The sequence below is a fragment of the Myotis myotis genome, unplaced genomic scaffold (genome assembly GCF_014108235.1).
Source record: "Myotis myotis isolate mMyoMyo1 unplaced genomic scaffold, mMyoMyo1.p scaffold_m19_p_8, whole genome shotgun sequence".
Lineage (NCBI taxonomy): Eukaryota > Metazoa > Chordata > Mammalia > Chiroptera > Vespertilionidae > Myotis > Myotis myotis.
In genome coordinates, this window is record NW_023416390.1 from 85083736 (window position 1) to 85104043 (window position 20308).

The following is a 20308-nucleotide window of genomic DNA, read 5'->3' on the forward strand; positions in this document are numbered from 1 at the left end:
AAGCTGGTCTCCTAGGCTGACCACTGAGCCTCCTGGGTAGCTTTTTTTTTGAGGCTTCGCCCGTCACTCTGCTCCACTGGTCTCGGCATTTTCTTGCTTTGGTTTCCCACTTTGTTGGTGTAGCGATACATCTTGGCTGTTATTATTTTGAGGCTGTGGAATTCAGTGATGGCTTTTATTCACCTGCAGTGAAACCCCTTGGCTGCGTGGACAGTGAATGCAGTTTGGGCGGCACATAGCCCACGGGAGCTTTGGGCTTTCCTGGCTTGTCAGGCATCTATCTTGACCCATAGGCCTTGCAGTTGGACAGTCCTAGTTCACTTTTTCGGCCAGTAAGTCATCTTGCCTCCATTTCACAGGTAGACTAGGAACTATAGGCTGATTTTACACAGTGAGCAATGAAAGGGCGAGGGCTACGCCCTCCATCTTACCCTGGATCCTCCATGTTGGGGCAGAGGCCATGTGCTCAGAAAAGTGCCTTCTTCCCGAGCCCAGGCCCCTGCTGGCCACGCCCAGGATTTCTTTGAACTAACCAATGACAAGCAAGGGATGTGCGCGCCATAGAGATGACCACATCCTGTGTAACAAGACCCGACTTGCGCCCGGCTAATCGGCAGGGCCACAGCCAGCTCCCCTCCCCTCACTATTAAAGCCCTGATTTTCACACGGGTCTCACTCGGTTTCCGGTCGCTGCGTCGACTGGAGGCCCGGGTCGGGTTAGCTAACTCAATAAAGGACCTTCTGCTTTTGCATCGGACTGACTACCTGGCATGGTTTCTTGGGTATCTTGAATTCTGGGCATAACATTCTGGGGGCTCGTCCGGGATCCCCAACACCATGAGGGACCCCCAGTCCGGAGGGCCTGACTGACCGCGGTAGGTCTTGTTTTGTTTGTGTTGTGTGTTTTGTTTTGTATCTATCTGGTGTCCTGATCCTCCATCTGAAGGGGTATAGCTTTGCTTCCACGGAGTCGGAAGGTCTGTAGGAAACCCCTTAATCTGAGACAGGCAGGAGGAGTAGAGGGGCGCCCCGATCCTCCATCTGAAGAGGGGAAATTTTGCTTCCGCGGAGTCGGAAGGTCTGTAGGAACCCCTCAATCTGAGAAAAGGCGGGTCGCTCCTGCTGGTTGGCGCGCAGCCAACGTCTAGCTTTCGGTTTTTGCTTCCATGGAGTTGGAAGGCTGTACTTTTTTGGGCCCTTTAGTTGTTTGTGTTTCTGTTTTATTTTGTGGACTTGCTGGATTAATAATTTCAAGGAGATTGGGGGAGGCTTTAGAGCTCCCTCAGGAATGGGGAAGTTGTTAGGAATTGAATGGATTGTTTAAACTCTGAATGAATGTCTGGTGAAAGTGTATGAATGTGGAGGGAGGGGGACTGCTCTCACCCCTCCTTTGTGTGGCGGTCGGGCGGCCGCCTGAGTGAGGGTCTGTGGAAACAGGTCACCCCCTCCCCAAGTATTCTAAAATTAAAATCCTTCTTGTAATTGAAAAGCGTTTACAAATTTATAAATGCATCCGGGATTTCTGTGCACATGTAAAGGGAAAAGGCCAGTTTAAAAACGAGTGCGCATAGTTTTGAGCTGGACTTGACTTTTTGCTGTGTACAGAATAAAAACCCAAGACTGTTTTGGTCTTTAAAAAGGCGGAGATGAACCTGACAAAAAAAAATACAGGCAGGTTTCCCAAGGCGATTTAAAGTAGCTTTTGAAATTTCCCGCCCTGAGGCAAGTACCACCAGGAAGTTGATAGTCAAGTTTACATGTGAATAGCTATGGTTTTGTTTCTTGACTTCCCCAATAGGAAAATTGTGACCATTTTAGCAGCTATGCCAGGCTTATTGGCTGGAAACTTAAAACTTTTAAGTGCAAATCATCTAAAAGCATTGAAATTTATAATACTGAAATGTTGATCTAAATATGCCTAATATGAGGTCTAAATGATAGAAGTTAATCTGTTAATTGAAAATGCCTTTGCTTATTAATCTGATTGAGAAGAGAGGATTTATTTTGTGATCTCAACTGAAGATTTTTAATACAAAAACCAGTTTAAACTTTATTGATATTCTTTAAAATAATTATCAAGGGTATAAACAGCTAATGAGATTTCTGTTTGTATACAATATAATGTTGGCCATCTACCTTCTAGGGGTTTTGGTTTGCTCTGTCAGAGAACAGTGTAGACAGCCGCCACTTTGAGCTGCCTGAGTTGGCAGCCGCCATGTTGGCCGCATGGCCTGCCGCGCCCCTGGGGGCCGCCATCTTGGAACAGCCCCTCCCTCTGACTTAGCCAATCACAAAAGGAGTGTCTGCTCACTGAGGCAGGATGGGATTTCAGGGGTGGAGTTTTAAGGCGGAGTTTTACTGCAGAAATGCGGATAGGGCAAAAAGTGTGCTAGCCTCGCGGATTTATTTAATACTTAATAAATTAGCAATCACGGTCTTAATATAATTTCAGTGGTATGATAGCAGTAGAACCACAGTTATACATATATCATACACAAATTAAGAGTAATTGATTAAATCCTATTATGTTGAGAACTGTTTTTAAGTGTTGAAAATGTTTTCCTAAGTTTTACCTAGGTTACCCAAGAAAGATTTTTCTTTTTTCTGTGTCCTTTAAAATGTATTGCTAATCACCTAAGAATTAAGGCTAAGAGTTCTAGCTACCTGGAAAGCATGGCCTTGGTGTGATAGGAAGAAAAAAAAAAAGAAATGTTAAGTGAATAATATACCAGTGAGCTGGGACTGGTCACTAATGATGGATTGTGAGAAGGGCTGAACATGGCCTAATTTCTCCTTCCTTGGTACCCCTGAAACGTTAGAGGATCCAATGTGTTTAATCCTCTTGAAGGACATTGAATGGTTCTTTCCTTCCTCTTTAACTTTTAGGGGATTGTATAAATGGATTACTGATGTAGATTATCAAGAATCTCTAGGGGTTTTAGAAAGATAGAAAAGAAGCATTCCTAGACAGTTTTCTACTGCCTCTGTTCAGGGACTTGTTCTGTATCTTGACACAACTGAAACTGATTTGTTGGTATTTTGTGGTATAAATGTGGCATGCACCTCAAAGTTCTTAATGGGGAATGTATCTAGTTATCATGTCTATTTAGTCTTGATTTCCTTGTTCAATATGAGTACCGTTTCTATCTGGATGAAACATAGGTCAAGAATCCTGTCCTGGGATGTGGGAAAGGGAGGCCCCCACATCTGTTCCTGTCAGGCCCCCATCAGGGGACTTGGGCGGTGTTCCTGTTACCTGCTCAAGATCCCAAGACTGTATTTGTTTATATAAGTGTGGAAATATATTCTGTGCTAGGTTGGGATTTTGGAATTCTGGGGTAGATTTAAAAGATATTTGTGACTTTTCTAGTCTGATTGGGACATTTAAGGGTAGGGCTCACAGCTTCTCAGGGCAGAGATTCCATGGGCCCTTCCCCGTGCCTGTGCTGAATTAAATAATACAGGCCAGTGTCATTTAGCTTGCTGGTTAAAGGAAAACAATGGACCTTAGAATCTGTAAAGGTGGGCGGGAATGAAGCTGGTCAAATGTACTGAAAGAGTTTGGTACCTGTTGCTGCTAGCAAAGGAGGGGCTGATACCCACTTCTAGCGCACTCCCTTGAAAGAAGCCTGGTTGCTGCTCTGCCACAAAGGGAACCGGTAGAAAGACAAAAAAGCAGAGTGCTGTAACTGATAAACAGGGTTACCTAGAAGCCATCAGGACTTGGAAGTTCTCCAAGAGAGGAGGAATCTGACTCAGAGACTGGTGAGGACTGGGTGGCTTTTCTTTAACAATCTCTTTCCTTGAGAGGGCTCCAGAGGGTGCACGAGGACATTTGGTCGCGCCTCCGCGCCATCTATGGGACCAGTCCAACCCCAACTCCTCATCAGCACAGACCAGGAGATTGGGTCTACATCAGAAGGTACTGCTGGGAGACCCTAGAGCCACGTTGGAAGGGTCCCTACACTGTGGTGCTGAAGACCCCCACCGCTCTCAAGGTAGACAGCGTCACGACCTGGGTTCATCCAGAAAGACTTCATCACCAAATGGAGCATCGATCGATCAAGATCAATGCAACCCGCTCAAGCTCAAGCTACGGAGTGCTTGACCTGCCTGATGCCGGTAACATGACTCGCGATCGCTCCTGTCACCAGGAGCCCCCATGATACTGTGTAATACACTTAGATAATGCCTGCATCTTCATGGACATGGCTCCAAAGAGACAAGGACCATTTATAGGATCACATGTTTAGTGGTAGATTTGGCTACCTGAAGCGGCCATGATGCCAATATTATGTTTCATTGTATTGATATGTTATATTAACCTTTGATTCTTTTGCAGGTTTGAATGTATGTTGGCTGTCCTGGAAGGGAGCTGTGTGGGGTGACCCCCAAAAGTAAAGGGTGTCTAGCTGCCAAGAGGACAAGTGCCCAACTGGGCAGGGAAGGGTGCCCATCAGGTTTTGGTCTCTGTTGAGAGACAGCTAACAGTTGACAGCCTGTAATACTGTCTTGCAGGCCTGAGTCACCATGCCCATGTCAGGGGTAGTAAAGCTGGAAAAAGCCTGTTTAGACTAGCAAGTCTGAGGCATGGACCAACAATTACTGTTTTGTTTTAAATCCATAAAAAGAAATTAGCAAGGAAAGTCAGAAAATCTTAGAATAAATCAGTATGTTTTTCTCCTTATGTAATTCCTCCGAAATCTGGCAATGCTAAGTAAGTACGTTTCTTTGCATAGATTCAGTAAGACTGGTTCCTAGTAGTGGTTTTATTAACGGAAAACTTTGACTGGAGTATCATGTTTTAAAGAGCCCTATCTGAGCTCTAAAGACTTGAAGCCACTAAGAATGCCACGAAGAAAGCCTGGTATCCTGCCTGGGAGCCCTGAAGACGGCTGGCGCTGGAGCGTCAGGCCCATGCCCTACCATCACTGGCAGTTGGTAAGAGTAGAAGGGGAGCAGTAAAGATGCCTCTGCATCCCTGCAGAACCCCCACACACTCTGGGCCGCAACGAGTAGGAGGGCTACTGAGATGGGCCTTAAAGCCTGGAGCATGGGCTCAGGTGGAGTTGCTACAGGTGAGGGATTCACCTAACTCAGCAGATACTGCAGGCAGGCCTGATGGCAGCTGGATGGCTTGGCTTCCTGGCCCTACGGGGCACATTAAGGTTCAACCATGAAATTCCAGCAAAGGTAGTCAGTTACCATTCTTGTTGTGTTTATGCAAACATCAGGACAGTAAATAAATTAATCTTTATTTGGCTTTTTAATAGCCATGGAGGAATTTTAAGAAGAAAAATCCTATTTCAATAGAAGTTGTTAAAGCTAAAATGGTTTCTTTCCCTTCCACCGGACCATTTGTTAAGTGTATAAAATAGTTCAGTTGATAGTTCTGTGTGCTCACTACGGGCCCCTAGCGACGGTGAAATAAAAGTGCAGTCCATCTCATGATTGAGCCGGGTGTTCCAAGACAAGGGGGGAATGAAAGGGCGAGGGCTACGCCCTCCATCTTACCCTGGATCCTCCATGTTGGGGCAGAGGCCATGTGCTCAGAAAAGTGCCTTCTTCCCGAGCCCAGGCCCCTGCTGGCCACGCCCAGGATTTCTTTGAACTAACCAATGACAAGCAAGGGATGTGCGCGCCATAGAGATGACCACATCCTGTGTAACAAGACCCGACTTGCGCCCGGCTAATCGGCAGGGCCACAGCCAGCTCCCCTCCCCTCACTATTAAAGCCCTGATTTTCACACGGGTCTCACTCGGTTTCCGGTCGCTGCGTCGACTGGAGGCCCGGGTCAGGTTAGCTAACTCAATAAAGGACCTTCTGCTTTTGCATCGGACTGGCTCCCTGGCGTGGTTTCTTGGAGATCTTGAACTCTGGGCATAACAAGCAGGAGTATTTTGTACACACTGTTTGAGATACTTCTTTGCTAACTGATTGCCTGAAGGCCTGTGGAGCTGCCCATTGGCCCATTAGGTTATAAAGCAACTTTGTCTCTGGGAACTGGAAGTACCCAACATCCATGCCTCCCAGGCATTTTGTGCTCAGGCTTGCCCAGTGCCAACATTTGAGTAAAGCTAATCCCCCTTACAAGATCTGAACCTGACATAGCGCCCTTAACTTCAACTCAACTGGCCATCCGGCCATCCTCATGCATGACGACTGCACTGCCAGGAGTTGGGTCTAATGAGGGCGCCAAGATTTCCCTGAGCTTGGGGGACATGAGTAAAGGATTCTGTGACCTGCCTTGTACTGTTGACAAGAAATCATACACAATTAAGGCAGCAAGACACTGTTGATAATTTTGGAAGAGCCAGCAATACATGAGTTTGGTCAAGATCTTATTACTGTTGGAGACCAGCCACATTCCACAGAACTGTGTTGCACTAGTTTACTTTTGACTACTGTGAGATCGGGGACATCCACCTGGTGTCACACACTCAGGGAGAACGAATCCAATTCACATAAATGGTACCATAGCATAAAAATGGCTAGTTTAGCAAGAGTTCCTGAGGCTACTGCCCAGTGTTCTTATTTCAATACTTTCATTCTCTTTTCTTTTTCAACTATGATGAACACATCAGGCATTTACAAATAGTTTTCTATTTTCAAAATGTACATTTTTACAACTTTGTATTGATTTGGGCATAATCCCAGAGCCTTTGCTCTTGCTTTGGCCTCAGGCTCCTTTTTGGTTATAGGCCTTACCCACAGCCGGGGGCCACCAACCCAGCAGGCAGCACATCCAGCGAAGAGCAAACCCCTCCCCCGGGATCAACACAAGGAGGACACCGTAAGCACTGCACCTTGCTGAAGAGGCCAGGCCCCCAGGGGCCTCCTGACTTGGGCGGCCCTTTTGGACTCAGCCCCTAGTCCAGCCACAGCCTCTCTGTCGAACCCATTCATGCTCCTACAATAGCTGCCATGCGCTGCCCACCTCCCAGCACTTAGCTTTCAAAAGGAAGTGTCACACCCTTTTTGCCTCTTTTTTTCTCCAAAAACCCCTTGACTAACCTATCTTATCGCGTAACAAGCCTCACCTGCGGGGTCCGGAAGCCGTAGGGCGTCCACGGGCAAAGCCACTCCTTCCCGACAGGAATGGGAATAGGAAAGGTCACCCCGCTGCTCCTCCCTGCCTCACCACACGCCTGTGATGGGCGAACGGACAAGGATTGCCAAGAGGAGGGCAAGACCTTGGGATCTCCAGACAACAGGAGGCTCCGTAAAGTGTTTCTTACTGGTGGTCAGGACAATCGAGAATAGCGTCATCCCAGGAAATAATTGCCTACTGCAGGGCTACACAGAGGGATGGAGACGCAGTGGTATCTTTGGCAAGTGGCACAGCTGAGTGAGATACACCAGCAAAGCGCTTCTGACAATCTTCCATTTCAGCAAGCGGAAGACTAGCCAGGCCACACGCGAGGATGGAAAAGAATGCTCAGGAGAAGTGGAATCAGGAGATCAGGCTTTTTCATGACTTTCTCCAGCACCAAACCTAATGGTGAGGGAGAACCGCTGGGGACAGTTAATATATAAATGCAGACGCGTTCCCTGTGTCCCTTATTGAACTGGTCAATGGTGGCGTGCTGAAGAAAGCGGGGAAGCCAGATAAGCAAGTGGTGGCTCTTTAGGCACAGACTCCGGAGCAGCCCTGTCCCTTTGGTGGCGAGGCTGCATTTCGCTAGGCGCGCAGTACGCCCTGGGCCTGGGGGCGGCAGTGCCTGCACGCAGCCGCTGGCGCGATGTTAGCACTCGCTCCCGCCGACTAATGTTAGCCACATGCCGGGCACTGCCTCGTTTCACCCCCCGCCCTGTGAGGAGGGCCCATTGTCAGCACCTTCCATAGCTGAGGACACTGAGGTGCTGGGAGGCCAGCTGGCCGGACTGCAGACTTAAGCCTTTGGGGACACCCTAAGCCGGAAGAGGAATGGCACCAGGAGGCCGTGAAGTAGGAGAGGGGGGCAAATAGAATGTAGCACAGACTAGAGCTTAGGAAACTTGTATTTTGTGAAAGAAAAGTTAGAGAAATTTTTTTTTTTTAAGAAGTGCTTTATTTTATTTTATTTTATTTTTTATTTTTTTTAATTTATTGCTTAAAGTATTACAAAGGGTATTACATATGTGTCCATTTTATACCCCCGCCCTAGACCCCTAGCCTCCCCTATCCCCCAGTGTCTTATGTCCATTGGTTATGCTTATATGCATGCATACAAGTCCTTTAGTTGATCTCTTACCCCCCTACCTCCTGCCCCGCAACCCTCCCCGGCCTTCCCGCTGCAGTTTGACCATCTGTTTGAGGCAGCTCTGCCTCTGTATCTATTATTGTTCAAAAGTTTATAATGGTCTCTATTATCCATGAATGAGTGAGATCATGTGGTATTTTTCCTTCATTGACTGGCTTATTTCACTTAGCATAATGCTCTCCAGTTCCATCCATGACATTGCAAATGGTAAGAGTTCCTTCCTTTTTAGAGCAGCATAGTATTCCATCGTGTAGATGTACCACAGTTTTCTGATCCATTCATCTACTGATGGGCACTTAGGCTGTTTCCAGATCTTAGCTATGGTGAATTGTGCTGCTATGAACATAGGGGTGCATATATCCTTTCTGATTGGTGTTTCTGGTTTCTTGGGATATATTCCTAGAAGTGGGATCACAGGGTCAAATGGGAGTTCCATTTGTAGTTTTCTGAGGAAACTCCATACTGTCTTCCATAGTGGCTGCACCAGTCTGCATTCCCACCAGCAGTGCACAAGTGTTCCTTTTTCTCCACATCCTCTCCAGCACTTGTTTGTTGATTTGTTGATGATAGCCAGTCTGACAGGTGTGAGATGGTACCTCATTGTTGTTTTGATTTGCATCTCTCGGATGATTAGTGACTTTGAGCATGTTTTCATATGTCTCTTGGCTTTCTGAATGTCCTCTTTTGAAAGGTGTCTATTTAGGTCCTTTGCCCATTTTTTGATTGGATTGTTTATCTTCCTTTTGTTAAGTTGTATGAGTTCCCTATAAATTTTGGAGATTAGGCCCTTATCAGATATGACATTGGCAAATATGTTTTCCCACACAGTGGGTTTTCTCGTTGTTTTGTTGGTGGTTTCTTTTGCTGTGCAGAAGCTTTTTATTTTGATGTAGTCCCATTTGTTCATTTTCTCTTTAGTTTCAAGTGCCCTAGGAGCTGTATCAGTGAAGAAATTGCTTCGGCATATGTCTGAGATTTTGTTGCCTTTGGATTCTTCTAGAATTTTTATCGTTTCCTGTCGTACATTTAAGTCCTTTATCCATTTTGAGTTTATTTTTGTGTATGGTGTAAGTTGGTGGTCTAGTTTCATTTTCTTGCATATATCCGTCCAATTTTCCCAACACCATTTATTGAAGAGACTATCTTGGCTCCATTGTATGTTCTTGCCTCCTTTGTCAAATATTAATTGAGCATATTGGTTCGGGCTGATTTCTGGGCTCTCTATTCTATTCCATTGATCTATATGCCTGTTCTTGTGCCAGTACCAGGCAGTTTTGAGAACAGTGGCTTTGTAATACAACTTGATATCTGGTATTGAGATCCCACCTACTTTGGTCTTTTTCAGGATTGCTGCAGCTATTCGGGGTCTTTTTTTATTCCAGATGAATTTTTGGAGAGTTCGTTCTAGATCTCTGAAGTATGCCGTTGGTATTTTAATGGGAAGTGCGTTGAATTTATAGATTGCTTTGGGTAGTATGGACATTTTAATGATGTTGATTCTACCAATCCATGAACACGGTATGATCTTCCATCTGTTTATGTCTTCCTCTATATCTTTTTTCAACGTCCTGTAGTTTTCTGAGTAGAGGTCTTTTACCTCTTTAGTTAAGTTTATTCCTAGGTAGCTTAATTTTTTTGGTGCGATGGTAAACGGGATTGTTTTTATAATCTCTCTTTCTGAAAGTTCACTATTGGTGTATAGAAATGCCTCAGATTTCTTGGGGTTAATTTTGTATCCTGCTACATGGCCAAATTCATGTATTAAGTCTAGTAGCTTTTTGATGGAGTCTCTAGGGTTTTGTATGTATAATATCATGTCGTCTGCAAATAAGGACAGTTTTACTTCCTCTTTTCCAATTTGGATGCCTTTTATTTCTTCTTCTTGCCGAATTGCAATGGCTAACACTTCCAGTACTATGTTGAACAGGAGTGGTGAGAGGGGGAAAGTTAGAGAAATTAATAGTAGCTCTCAACCAAGCTTACGTATTCTTCTTGCCTTCAAGGGCCCTTGGTATCACCTGTTCAAGATGACATGTCGGTTTGGGCTGGGTCCACACAGTTGACTATAGTGGCGGTCAGTGAACTTCACCCAGGGAACGATGCCTGTGCCCTGACCAAACTCTGTACCCTCCATTCTGAAATGCCAGTGCCACTGGGTTCGGGGAGAGGTGAGGCAGTTTTTGGCCCAGCCTAGGTCCTGCCCAGAACGGCAGCCTGTCTCTACTGGGGAGCAGGCCCTTCCGTGGGCCCCACAGAGCTGACTGGTGAGGGTAATGGCACCAACAGAGGGAAAAAGAGGCTCGGGGTGTAAGTAAGTGTGGGAATATTGGGCTCAACACATATAAATATGTTTCTTTAAATGTGGCCTTATAAAAAGGAAATGTGTTTGTTATAAAAAATCCCAAAACTGCAAAGAAGTACAAAATCCAATTTGAAAAATATTACCCAGAATATCACCACCCCAGAAAAAGCCATCGTTGGCATCTGTTGGGGACTGTTACACGGTCCATGCTTCTGTGCAATGAGCAGAAATGGAGGGGAACTGCGCACAGACAGTGATACAGAGACAGGTAACAATAGTAAAAAAGCAGGACCTATCCACAATAATAAAAGCGTAATGTGCTAATTAGACCAGACATCCTTCAGGATGAAGCCGGGGCTGCGAGGGAAGCCCAGGTCCCGGGTGCCAGAGGGAAGCTGGTGCCAGCATGGGGCGAGGGGGGCAGGGGGAGGAGGCCTACTCTTGCACGAATTTCGTGCATCAGGCCTCTAGTTGTACATAAAAATACTGATTTGTCATTTGATATTGATTGAAGAAAAACAGATGAAACCGAAGGAATTGATGAACTTCCTTGGTATAAGTGATATTCATTCCTAAAATGTATAACTACAAGTAAGAAAGATTATAAAACATGAAGAGGTCAGAGCCACTTTCTATTTCAATTGTGGGCTTCAACTTCAGCCAACGTCTTGGCTGTGGACGAGGGGGAGTTCGCACCCGTACACTCTCCCCTCCCCTCCTTACAGCTCCCAATTCTGGTTGGCTATGCCATCCAGTTCTGTAGCATTTGTATTCTGACTAATGGCCGTAAGTGCCTCAGTTACTTCGTTTCTATTTCAATGGAACTAGGAGCCCTGGCCAGTGGGCTCAGTGGGTTAGAGCATCATCCCTTACACCAAAAGGTTGCGGGTTCATTCCAGGTCAGAGCACATACCTAGGTTGGATCCCTGTTTGGGGCACATATGGGAGGCAAACAATAAACCTCTCTCTCCCTCTCTCTCTCTCTCTCTAAAAGGCAATAAAAAACATACCCTCTCATGAGGATTAAATGAACAAATGAATGGAACTAGGGTTTCACCTCCATTCTTTGCTCCCTGTTTTCTCCATGTCTGTGTTTCAGTTCTTTTTCTGGCATTTGGGTTTTCTCGTCTAGTGGCTTGCTAACCGAGGTCCCTGGGCGCTGCACTCCTGGAGTGCCAGCATGTTTGAGGTCTCTCTGCTGCCTGTCATCTTGAAGGGCAACTTGACTGGTAGAAAAGGCAGAAGAAGGAGGTGGGAGAAGGGATGATGGTAATAATAACAGTAATAATAACAGAAACAATAGCGAATGTCTACACACGTGGCAGACTCCACTCTGAACGTAAACGCACTCAATACCCCCAACAACTCTTGGGAGTTGATTCCGTGAGAATGCCCACCTTCCAGATGAGGAATTGGTGGCAGAGAGTGTTAGGGAAGTTGCCCAGGGGCGGAGCTGGGATTGGCACCCAGGGCATCTGGCACCATACTCCGAGCTCCCTGGGAGAATGTCTCCCACAACTGCCCGGTGCCCACCTGGGCCGGGTGAGTGGTAGGAGAGTCTACGACAGCATCTGTCCCGTGAGCAACGGCAATTCTGTGGTCGCTCACTCTCTGCGCACCTCCGCGTCTCCTCCAGCCGCCTTCTGGAACGGGCCTGGGGTCTCAGATGCTAGAAGTTGCCCGGTAGCGGTAGCTGGTGACTGCATCCGCTCCCCTCCCTGCTGTCTGAGCTGCTGGGGTTGGGTCTTTGTCATGATCCCCACCCACTTCTCCAGGGCCCAGCCACACTCCCACATTTTGTCACATTAAGCAAAGGGGAGTTGGATGTGTTTTCAGGGCTGTGACTCTCACTTGAGGGGAAATCTGCTGCCCCCCCAGCTCTCAGGTGCCATGTGCCTTAGTGACAGTAGCTGGCAGGCGTGCTGCTCGGCTGTGCTTTGCGGTTGTGGGCATTCCCTTGTTTAATAGATCTCTCTTCCCTTTCATTTGGCACTTTTTTCCTTGTTGTTTTGGTGAGTGTGACGAGATGGTAGTCAAGTTTAAGTAGCTTCTTTTCTTCCTTGTTCACCAGAAGTGCTGCTGGGGTTGTTTCTGCAGGGTTCGCATCCTCCCACTTCCTCTCCGAGCCTTCGCTCAGAGCCCCGTCCTCAGCACCTGCCCAGCATCAGGCACTGTGACAGGAGCTGAGGTGCCAAGGGAACAAGACAGACACCCCGCTCTGCTGGGGCTGGCATTCTAGTGGGGAAGAGAGACCAGTACCCCAAGAATGGAATTGCCCAGAGGAGAAATGATGGGAAGAAAAATAAGACCTGGTGATGGGACCAGCTCACGGCTCTCACCCAGGCGGTCAGGAAGGTGTCTCTGAGGAGTGTCAGCTTCGACCTGACGGAGTGAGGTCAGGCCGGGGCAGAGCCGGGGAGGAGGATTTCAGGCAGAGGGAGCCGTCAGCACAAAGGCAGCAAGGCCAGGAGAGGCTGGCATGGCCATGTTGGAGGGAAAGAGGGAAGCCCAGCGTGTCTGGAAGGTGTGAGCAAGGGCAGGAGGCCATGAGACCAAACTGGAGAGGGTGATGGGGACTCAGCCGGGTAGGAGTTAGGGTTTGGTTCTCAGCTGGGTGTGAGTCCATTGGCGGCTGCTAAGCAGGTGGTGGCATGACCTCACTTGGGGGAGAGTGTGTTGGAGCAGCAGACAGTCCCTGGGGAAGGCGGCTGAGGTGGGCCTGGGTGGGTGCTGCCATGGAGATGGGCGGGGTGGTGGTGGAGTGGACGGGCTGAAGGGCGGGCGAGCTGGCAGGGTCAGCAGGGGGCTCCTGGTTTGGTTTGCGCAGTGGGCGATTCGGGGGCTCTTCACTACGCTGCCAGCAGCTCCTTAGTTCAGCAATAAGCACTCCTGTGCGGTCACCCAGCCCTCCCAGGTGGCGCTGGGCACGCTGCCCGGCACAGTGGCAGGCAGGACACGTGTGCTGCACGCACTGCTCCCCGCAGTGGTTGTGGGCCCGGCGTCAGTGACCTGCTGGTGGGCTGAGTTTTCCCAGCACCTTCTCCTCAGGCTGCTCCTCGGCTGCCCACCCGAGCGGCAGAGCCCCGTCTCTCAGCCTGCTCCCAGGGCTGTGTTCTGGATGTTTGGTGGACGGGGAGGAAGGGAAGATTTCAATACTACGTATCCCTGGTTCCAGTCACCAGTGCTGGCTGGAGGGAGAAGGGACGAAAGATTAAAATGAGGATACGTTTTTCCAAGAAACATTTCCTATTCTTGACATTTTTTTAAAGTGTATTTTTATTAATTTCAGAGAGGAAGGGAGAGGGAGAGAGAGAAATAGAAATGTCAGTGATGAGAGAGAATCATTGATCGCTGCCTCGTGCACGCCCCACACTGGGGATGGAGCCTACAACCTGGGCATGTGCCCTGACTGGGAATCGAACCGTAACCTCCTGGTTCATAGGTCGACGCTCAACCACTGAGCCACACCGGCTGGGCTCTTCTTGACATTTCCATGATCATTTCTTACACAAGAAGTTACAACTTGCTCATTTGGCTCAGACAACGGGAAGAGCACATTGACAGGACACACACCGTGTGCCAGGCATTATCACAGACCCTGTGCATTCTTTTCTCCTCACCCCATTTTACAGATGAGAAAAATGAGGCTCAGGTAAAGTAACCACACCAAGTCACACGGTTCATAGAAGGCCGAACAAGGGTGTGAGTCCGGGTCTGTATGGGCTCTGGCCTTTCCTTGTCCACACGCTCTGGGCAGCAGTGATGGCCTGCGATTGTCCCAGGGTGGCGTGTGAGTCAGGTGGAAGGAACACCTTGCAGCCCTCCCTTCTGTAACCCAGTGAGTCAAACAACTGGTAGAGTTTGTCAACAGCTTGTTCATGGACAGTTTCTAAAGTATTAGCTATTAAATTCCCAGCTGGGGCTTGGCGAGATTAAGAAGTTTGCCCCAAAATCATAGCTAGCGAAAGCCTAAATTTGGAAGATTAAGGCTAATACCTGCTGACACTCCAAGCATGTGGGAGAATGGTCTATACTTCCTGAGCTCTTTGAAGAAAAATGTTACTTAAAAATTATAACGACATTGTAATAACACTATATAGACACGTAAGAAAATAATTTTTTAAAAAATAATCCCCATCCTGGGCCTATGCCCTAACAAATAATGTACTTTTTAGTTTCCCTTTTCTTTTAGTAACTGCCCATATTTATGCCTGTTTTACGTAATTGTAATCAAGGCAAATATATAGTGGTATTTTCTGGTGACTTCATTTATAATTTCTAAGTGTTGTTACATTTTCTTCATAATACTCTTTTATTGATAAACTGGGGTTTCCTTAGCCTTTGTCTCTGCCTCATCACCCTCCCTGCCCTGGACTTACCATTATCCCTGGTTGTGTTAAGGGTAATGATCTGAATTGAATGGAAGCCACAGAATCATGGTTTGGGGAGGTTTTAAATGAAGTAGTAAATTTTGGGGTGCTCTTCTCACTTTTAAAACATGCAACATTCTCTCATTTCTCCCACCATTAATTTTTGCCAAGCAATAAGCTAGAGTGCTTGTCACACCTTTGTAGCTGTTAACATTTGTCAGTGGGCTACGACCCAGTTCTGTTAACAGAGCTGTGTTACCTGGTGTCCCTGTTAATGGAAAAGGCCGTGTGTACTCCGGTTGCCTAGGCGACAGCCCAGTGTGCGTTATGTATTCGAGCTGGGCTGGGAGCACTTAAACATCAATCAGCCAGGTCAAGGCAAACAGTAATCCTTGCTCCGGAGCTTGTCCTTATTTTTTAAGTTAACGAGCTGGAGCAGAAGCACTAGAATGTTCTTAGTCTAAAGCCCCCAGTGAATTGCAGATCAAACAGGTGTGTTTTCTGGTCAAGTGGGTGGCCGAGGCACTGAACTGCTGGGCATCATGGCCTTTCTCGGCTGATAGGCTGACGGACAGAGCGAGCGCTTCTGATTACCTCTTCCCTCCGTGGTCTCTTGAATCACTAGTGGCTGTTACTTAAAGATTTTCATTTCTGCCCTCAGGAAATTAACAAATACCTATTTCTGAAGCACTGGGCTTGGGATCCATGAAGATAAAAGAGCTTTGGGCCTGTTGTCTGCCTTGGGGGCTTGCAACCTAGTTAGGAGCTTGTAAGCTCTGAAAGGCAACTGTTCAGGCAGTACTGGAGTCCTGTAGGGCTGACAGAGCTGAGAGGGGTTTCCCTCTCCTGGACAGAGTCAGGAGGAGTTTCGTGTAATTGGCGTTGAAGTTTGGATTCATTTACTCATTCAGCAAGTATTCATTGGGGTCGGAACACAGTTATGAGGAGGCGCCTGCTTTTGTAAAATTTACACTCATATCCAGGGGGAGGTAGATGGTAAAGGGGTAAACTTTGTTTTGTTTGTTGCTATTTCTTGAGTGCCTAAAACAGCGCCTGGCATACAGTGAGTGCTCCAGGAATGCTTAGCTGGCAGCATGGGGTGTCCATGTGGTTAAGCATAGAGAGCACGGCAAGGGGGGGGGGGGAGGGCGGGGGGGGCAGGGGGGTGCAAGGTTCAGAGGAGAGTGAAACGGGAGGGAGGGGCACCAGGAATTTATGAGAGAATGTGCAAGGCCCTGCAGGGACAGGAGAGACCAAGGCACAGGGGCATGGGGATCATTTGGAAAGCAAACCGGAGAGCCCTCAGTGGAGGCAGATCGTTGGCCCGTCTCACACGGAGCACGCTGATCCTCCCCTCCACCCACTCCCCGCTCTCCCTTTCATTTTTCTATGTGTATTAAGCACTTGCTGTGTTCCATCCCTGATGGCCACAGGGACACAGGGAGGAATAAGAGATGGTGGGATATTTGACTTGGAAGAGAACAGCTGTCCATCGTGAAAGTTTTAAAGTGAAGAATCCAATTACACAACAATATAGGGAGTTTCATTATATGGACAAAAACGTTCATGTGTGTTCCGAGCTTTTCTTTGTTGCTCACAGCATTCACATTGACATCTGGTAATTAGTTCAAAGACAGCAGTTCTGGGAGTTCATCTGTGATTTACTGATACTGATTGATATGCATGTATTTATGTAACTGACACAATCCAATAATTATTATGTAGTAATCTATATATATGAAAGCCTACGTGACCATTATAACCGAATAACCAGAATGACCAGTCGCTATGAGGCTCACTGACTACCAGGAAGCAGACGCTCAACGCAGGAGCTGCCCCCTGGTGGTCAGTGTGCTCCCTCAGGGGGAGCGCCGCTCAGCCAGAAGCTGGGCTCACGGCTGGCAAGCGAAGCTGCGGTGCGACCGAGCTGCAATGGCAGGCGCAGCAGGGCCAGGATGAGCGGGAGCAGCACGGCATCAGCCCTGGCTCAGGCTCCTCCCTGGCCGCCTGCGGCTTTGGCACTGCTACATCTCTCCTGGCCTGTGGGGACCGGGCCGGAACTGGCAGTCCAACACCCCCCCTGGGGTCCCGGATCGTGAGGGGGCAGGCCAGGCTAAGGGACCCCGCCCGTGCACGAATCCATGCACCGGGCCTCTAGTTAGTAAATAAAATCGATGTAAACACCAAAAGGCAATTCACGTGTTTTTATTGAAAAGACTATGTAAAGAGGATAGAAAACTTGTGCTTATCCTGGGAAGAATGTGTGTGCACAGGGACTTCGGACTTTGCAGAAGAGAAAGTATCAGTTTTTTTCTCATTTCTTCCCTCAGGGATAATCCCAGCTAATGGGAAGGTGAATGTGGCTGTCAAGTTTATGCCCTTTCAGTACGGGATGGCACAAGTAAGAATGCAGTTGAGGATTTCCCAGTTCAACTCTCGGCCCTACGAGTGTGTCTTCACCGGAACTTGCTATCCCAACATGGCTTTAAAGTATGGCAGCCGTGGACTGTTTGTGTTTATCCTTAAGCCCTTTTAAAAATCCAGTCTCCCTTCCATTCTGTTTTCCTTCCTTCTAACAGAATGCCATCGAAAACTTACTTCAAATGCACTTTAAAGTATAATGGTAATGCATAGAATGTCTATATGCTGTAGCAGCTGTTGCTTCTGCCAAGAGGGGAAGCACTGACTGAGATAAAGGAGCTTGGGGGAGGGGGGGGAATATTCTCTCACTGATGATTACTGGTGTGCTGGTTGAATTTTTGACCAGATGTATATGTTACTGTTCACTCAAGAAATTAACCCATAAGGCCAGAACAACATAACTCTTCAAAGTTTCAATATACTATTATAACCTATTGAGTGTCTCTCTGGGCAGTACCCACTGCTACTCCCATGGGAAACCCTGATCACACCCGCAACAGAGGAGCCGAAATAAGTCCCGTCTCACAGTGACTTCTCCATAAGGCAGAAAGGGAAACGTGCCACACGGGAGGTTGTGTTAAAACACCATCAACATTCAAATCAGAGGAAAGATGTGAAATGGGGTTAGGTTGTAGATCACTACAAATGTTTTCTGAAGTTCTACTTTCATTTGAACGTGAGCTCGTATTTTTATATCCCAATGTATCTAGTTAACATTATGTTTTATCCTAGTATGCATGATTTTATCAAAGTTAAAAGGAAAAATTGCCACAGTATAAATACTAATTTTGGAAAATCCTTATAAATATTTCAAAAATGATAAAGAAATAGCTTGATATTCCTCTTCTTGTCACACACAGATATACATTACCTATTTACATCATAAGGCATATTAAAAGTGTAACTTCATGATTTATTATGTATTTATATTATGATTTTCTTCCTAAAAACATCACTTGAGTAGGATTTTTACTTACATATCTTTTCACAGACAGGTTCTTAACTACACAAGAGCATTGTATGGAAATGCTGATATACACTATTTCTAAACTGTCATTTTTGGTTTCCCAACTAGTTTAATATCTTATTTTGCACACTCAACGTTTTCAAGGACTATGTTTCAATACCTTCATCTCTCCCCACATGGCACATAACATATAAATTTCACCATGAAGGAGAAAATTATCCTGCATCCATGTTCTCTGAAAGTTTCATAGGTTGCTTTTTGTTTCACTATTGGGTGTGTGATGGACTTACTCGTGTCCTAAATTTGGCATGGCCAAATGTAACTCTCTGTCACTATCTTAGATCCCTTCATTTATTTTTTTTGTCAACACTAGCAATTAGATTTCTTGAGGAGAAATCTGTTTTTTAGCACCCTCATTTGTTATTGTTGTTCCCCTATATTTACAGCAGAAGTGATGCCAAGGCTCTATAGAGATGTGGAGGCTGAGCCACAGCTCGCTCCCTAACCAAGCGCCTCATCTCTGCACATCACAGCATGTTCGTCAGTGTGTGTGTCACCAGCGACAGGTGCTCCCATGCCATGGGCCTTGCGGGATGCCCTTACCTGGGCGCCCATGCTGTGCACTGGGCCTGTTCAATAGGTGCTCAGCAAATGCACATTGACAGTCAGAATGAATGAATGTTAGCATAGTCTTAACTTCTATCTGTAGTACCCAGGAAATCTGTAATCCTGTAAAACAGGTGTTCAGGTATTCTTGCTTAAAGAAATGCTCCATAGGTAGCACTTAGGAATGTAACATAGTCCTACTACATCTCTTTAAATATAACTCGAATAGTTTCCGTGGTCATGTTAGCAGCACTATATCTACATATGTCCAAAGCCAGTTTGCAGTTGCAGAAAAGATCTCAAACATTTGAATCACCTTTTGAAAGATCTTATTACAAACAATGGTCATAATCATTCTTTTGCTGTGAAGATAAATCAATGTAAGATTTTTTTAATGTAGTAAATTTAGCTAATGAAACCCAATAGCCTAAAAATAAATTATGCTAGACCATGAGAGCAATTTTTAGCATATCATGTTTCCACTTGTTTTGTTCTTTGTGAATGTAAGTAACAACAACCATTGGTAAACTATTTTGATGTAAATGGTTATCCTTTGGTATACTGACATTGAATTTATTTTAGTAGACCAATGTTTTAGCACACCAAATTGACCTTCAATTACTAACTAATGGACCATAAGTCATGGTATTATTAGAAGGAAGATAGAAATGGGAATCTTGAGTTGTTTGATTATATACTAATTTAATATGTTTTAAACTATAGATTAGAAGAATTTGAAAGATTAAATATTCTTTCTAAGAAAGTAGACATTCCTGCAGAGAAGACAATGACACAGATAAATTTTCACCCACTGCCAGCAAAGTTAAAACCTCCAAAGGTTAAGGTAAGTGGGCATCATGTTAACCATAATGGGAGGAGTGAGAGAGAAGCAAAATAATGACTTTTTCTTCCTGATTTGGTCCCAGGAAATTGAATATCAGAACTTGAGATTTCCAGTAGATTTATCAAATCCATTTGCTGTGGCAACTGTTTTAAACCAAGAACCAGGAAAATTGAAAATTAAAGAATTAAGAGAAGGTAACCAGCTGGGCAGCACCTGGGCAGAATAGGAATGAATTATTGCCTGTGGCATTTACTATTCATGAGCAATAACAACAAAACCCAATTAGGTCGCTGAGTTTTATATTTAGAAATGTGTTTTCCTCTCAGCAAATGATTCTGATTTGATTACCGGTATAATCATTGTCTGCTCCTGTCCTCAGTTTTGGACCAAGGCAATGAGATTTCAAAAACAAGACAGATGAAGGAAGCACTTTTTGAACAGAAAGTCAGACAGGACACTTGCGAAGAGATTGAAAATCACCTTAGATGGTAAATATTGAGCAATTATTTGTATCAAGTGACAATGCTTTGTTTTGAGTAATGGTTTTTTTTATA

The 20308-nt window shown here is 46.1% G+C and overlaps 1 protein-coding gene across 2 annotated transcripts in view; it reads left to right on the forward strand.

Moving 5' to 3' along the window:
* Positions 1-20308, forward strand: part of CFAP221 (cilia and flagella associated protein 221) — a 102828-nt gene that overhangs the window by 36532 nt on the left and 45988 nt on the right. For both annotated transcript variants that reach the window (XM_036320414.1, XM_036320415.1), the window contains 4 exons: positions 17247-17406; positions 19634-19754; positions 19837-19948; positions 20134-20242. In XM_036320414.1, coding sequence (XP_036176307.1) covers positions 17247-17406; positions 19634-19754; positions 19837-19948; positions 20134-20242 — 502 coding nt within the window. The remainder of the gene's footprint in view (positions 1-17246; positions 17407-19633; positions 19755-19836; positions 19949-20133; positions 20243-20308) is intronic.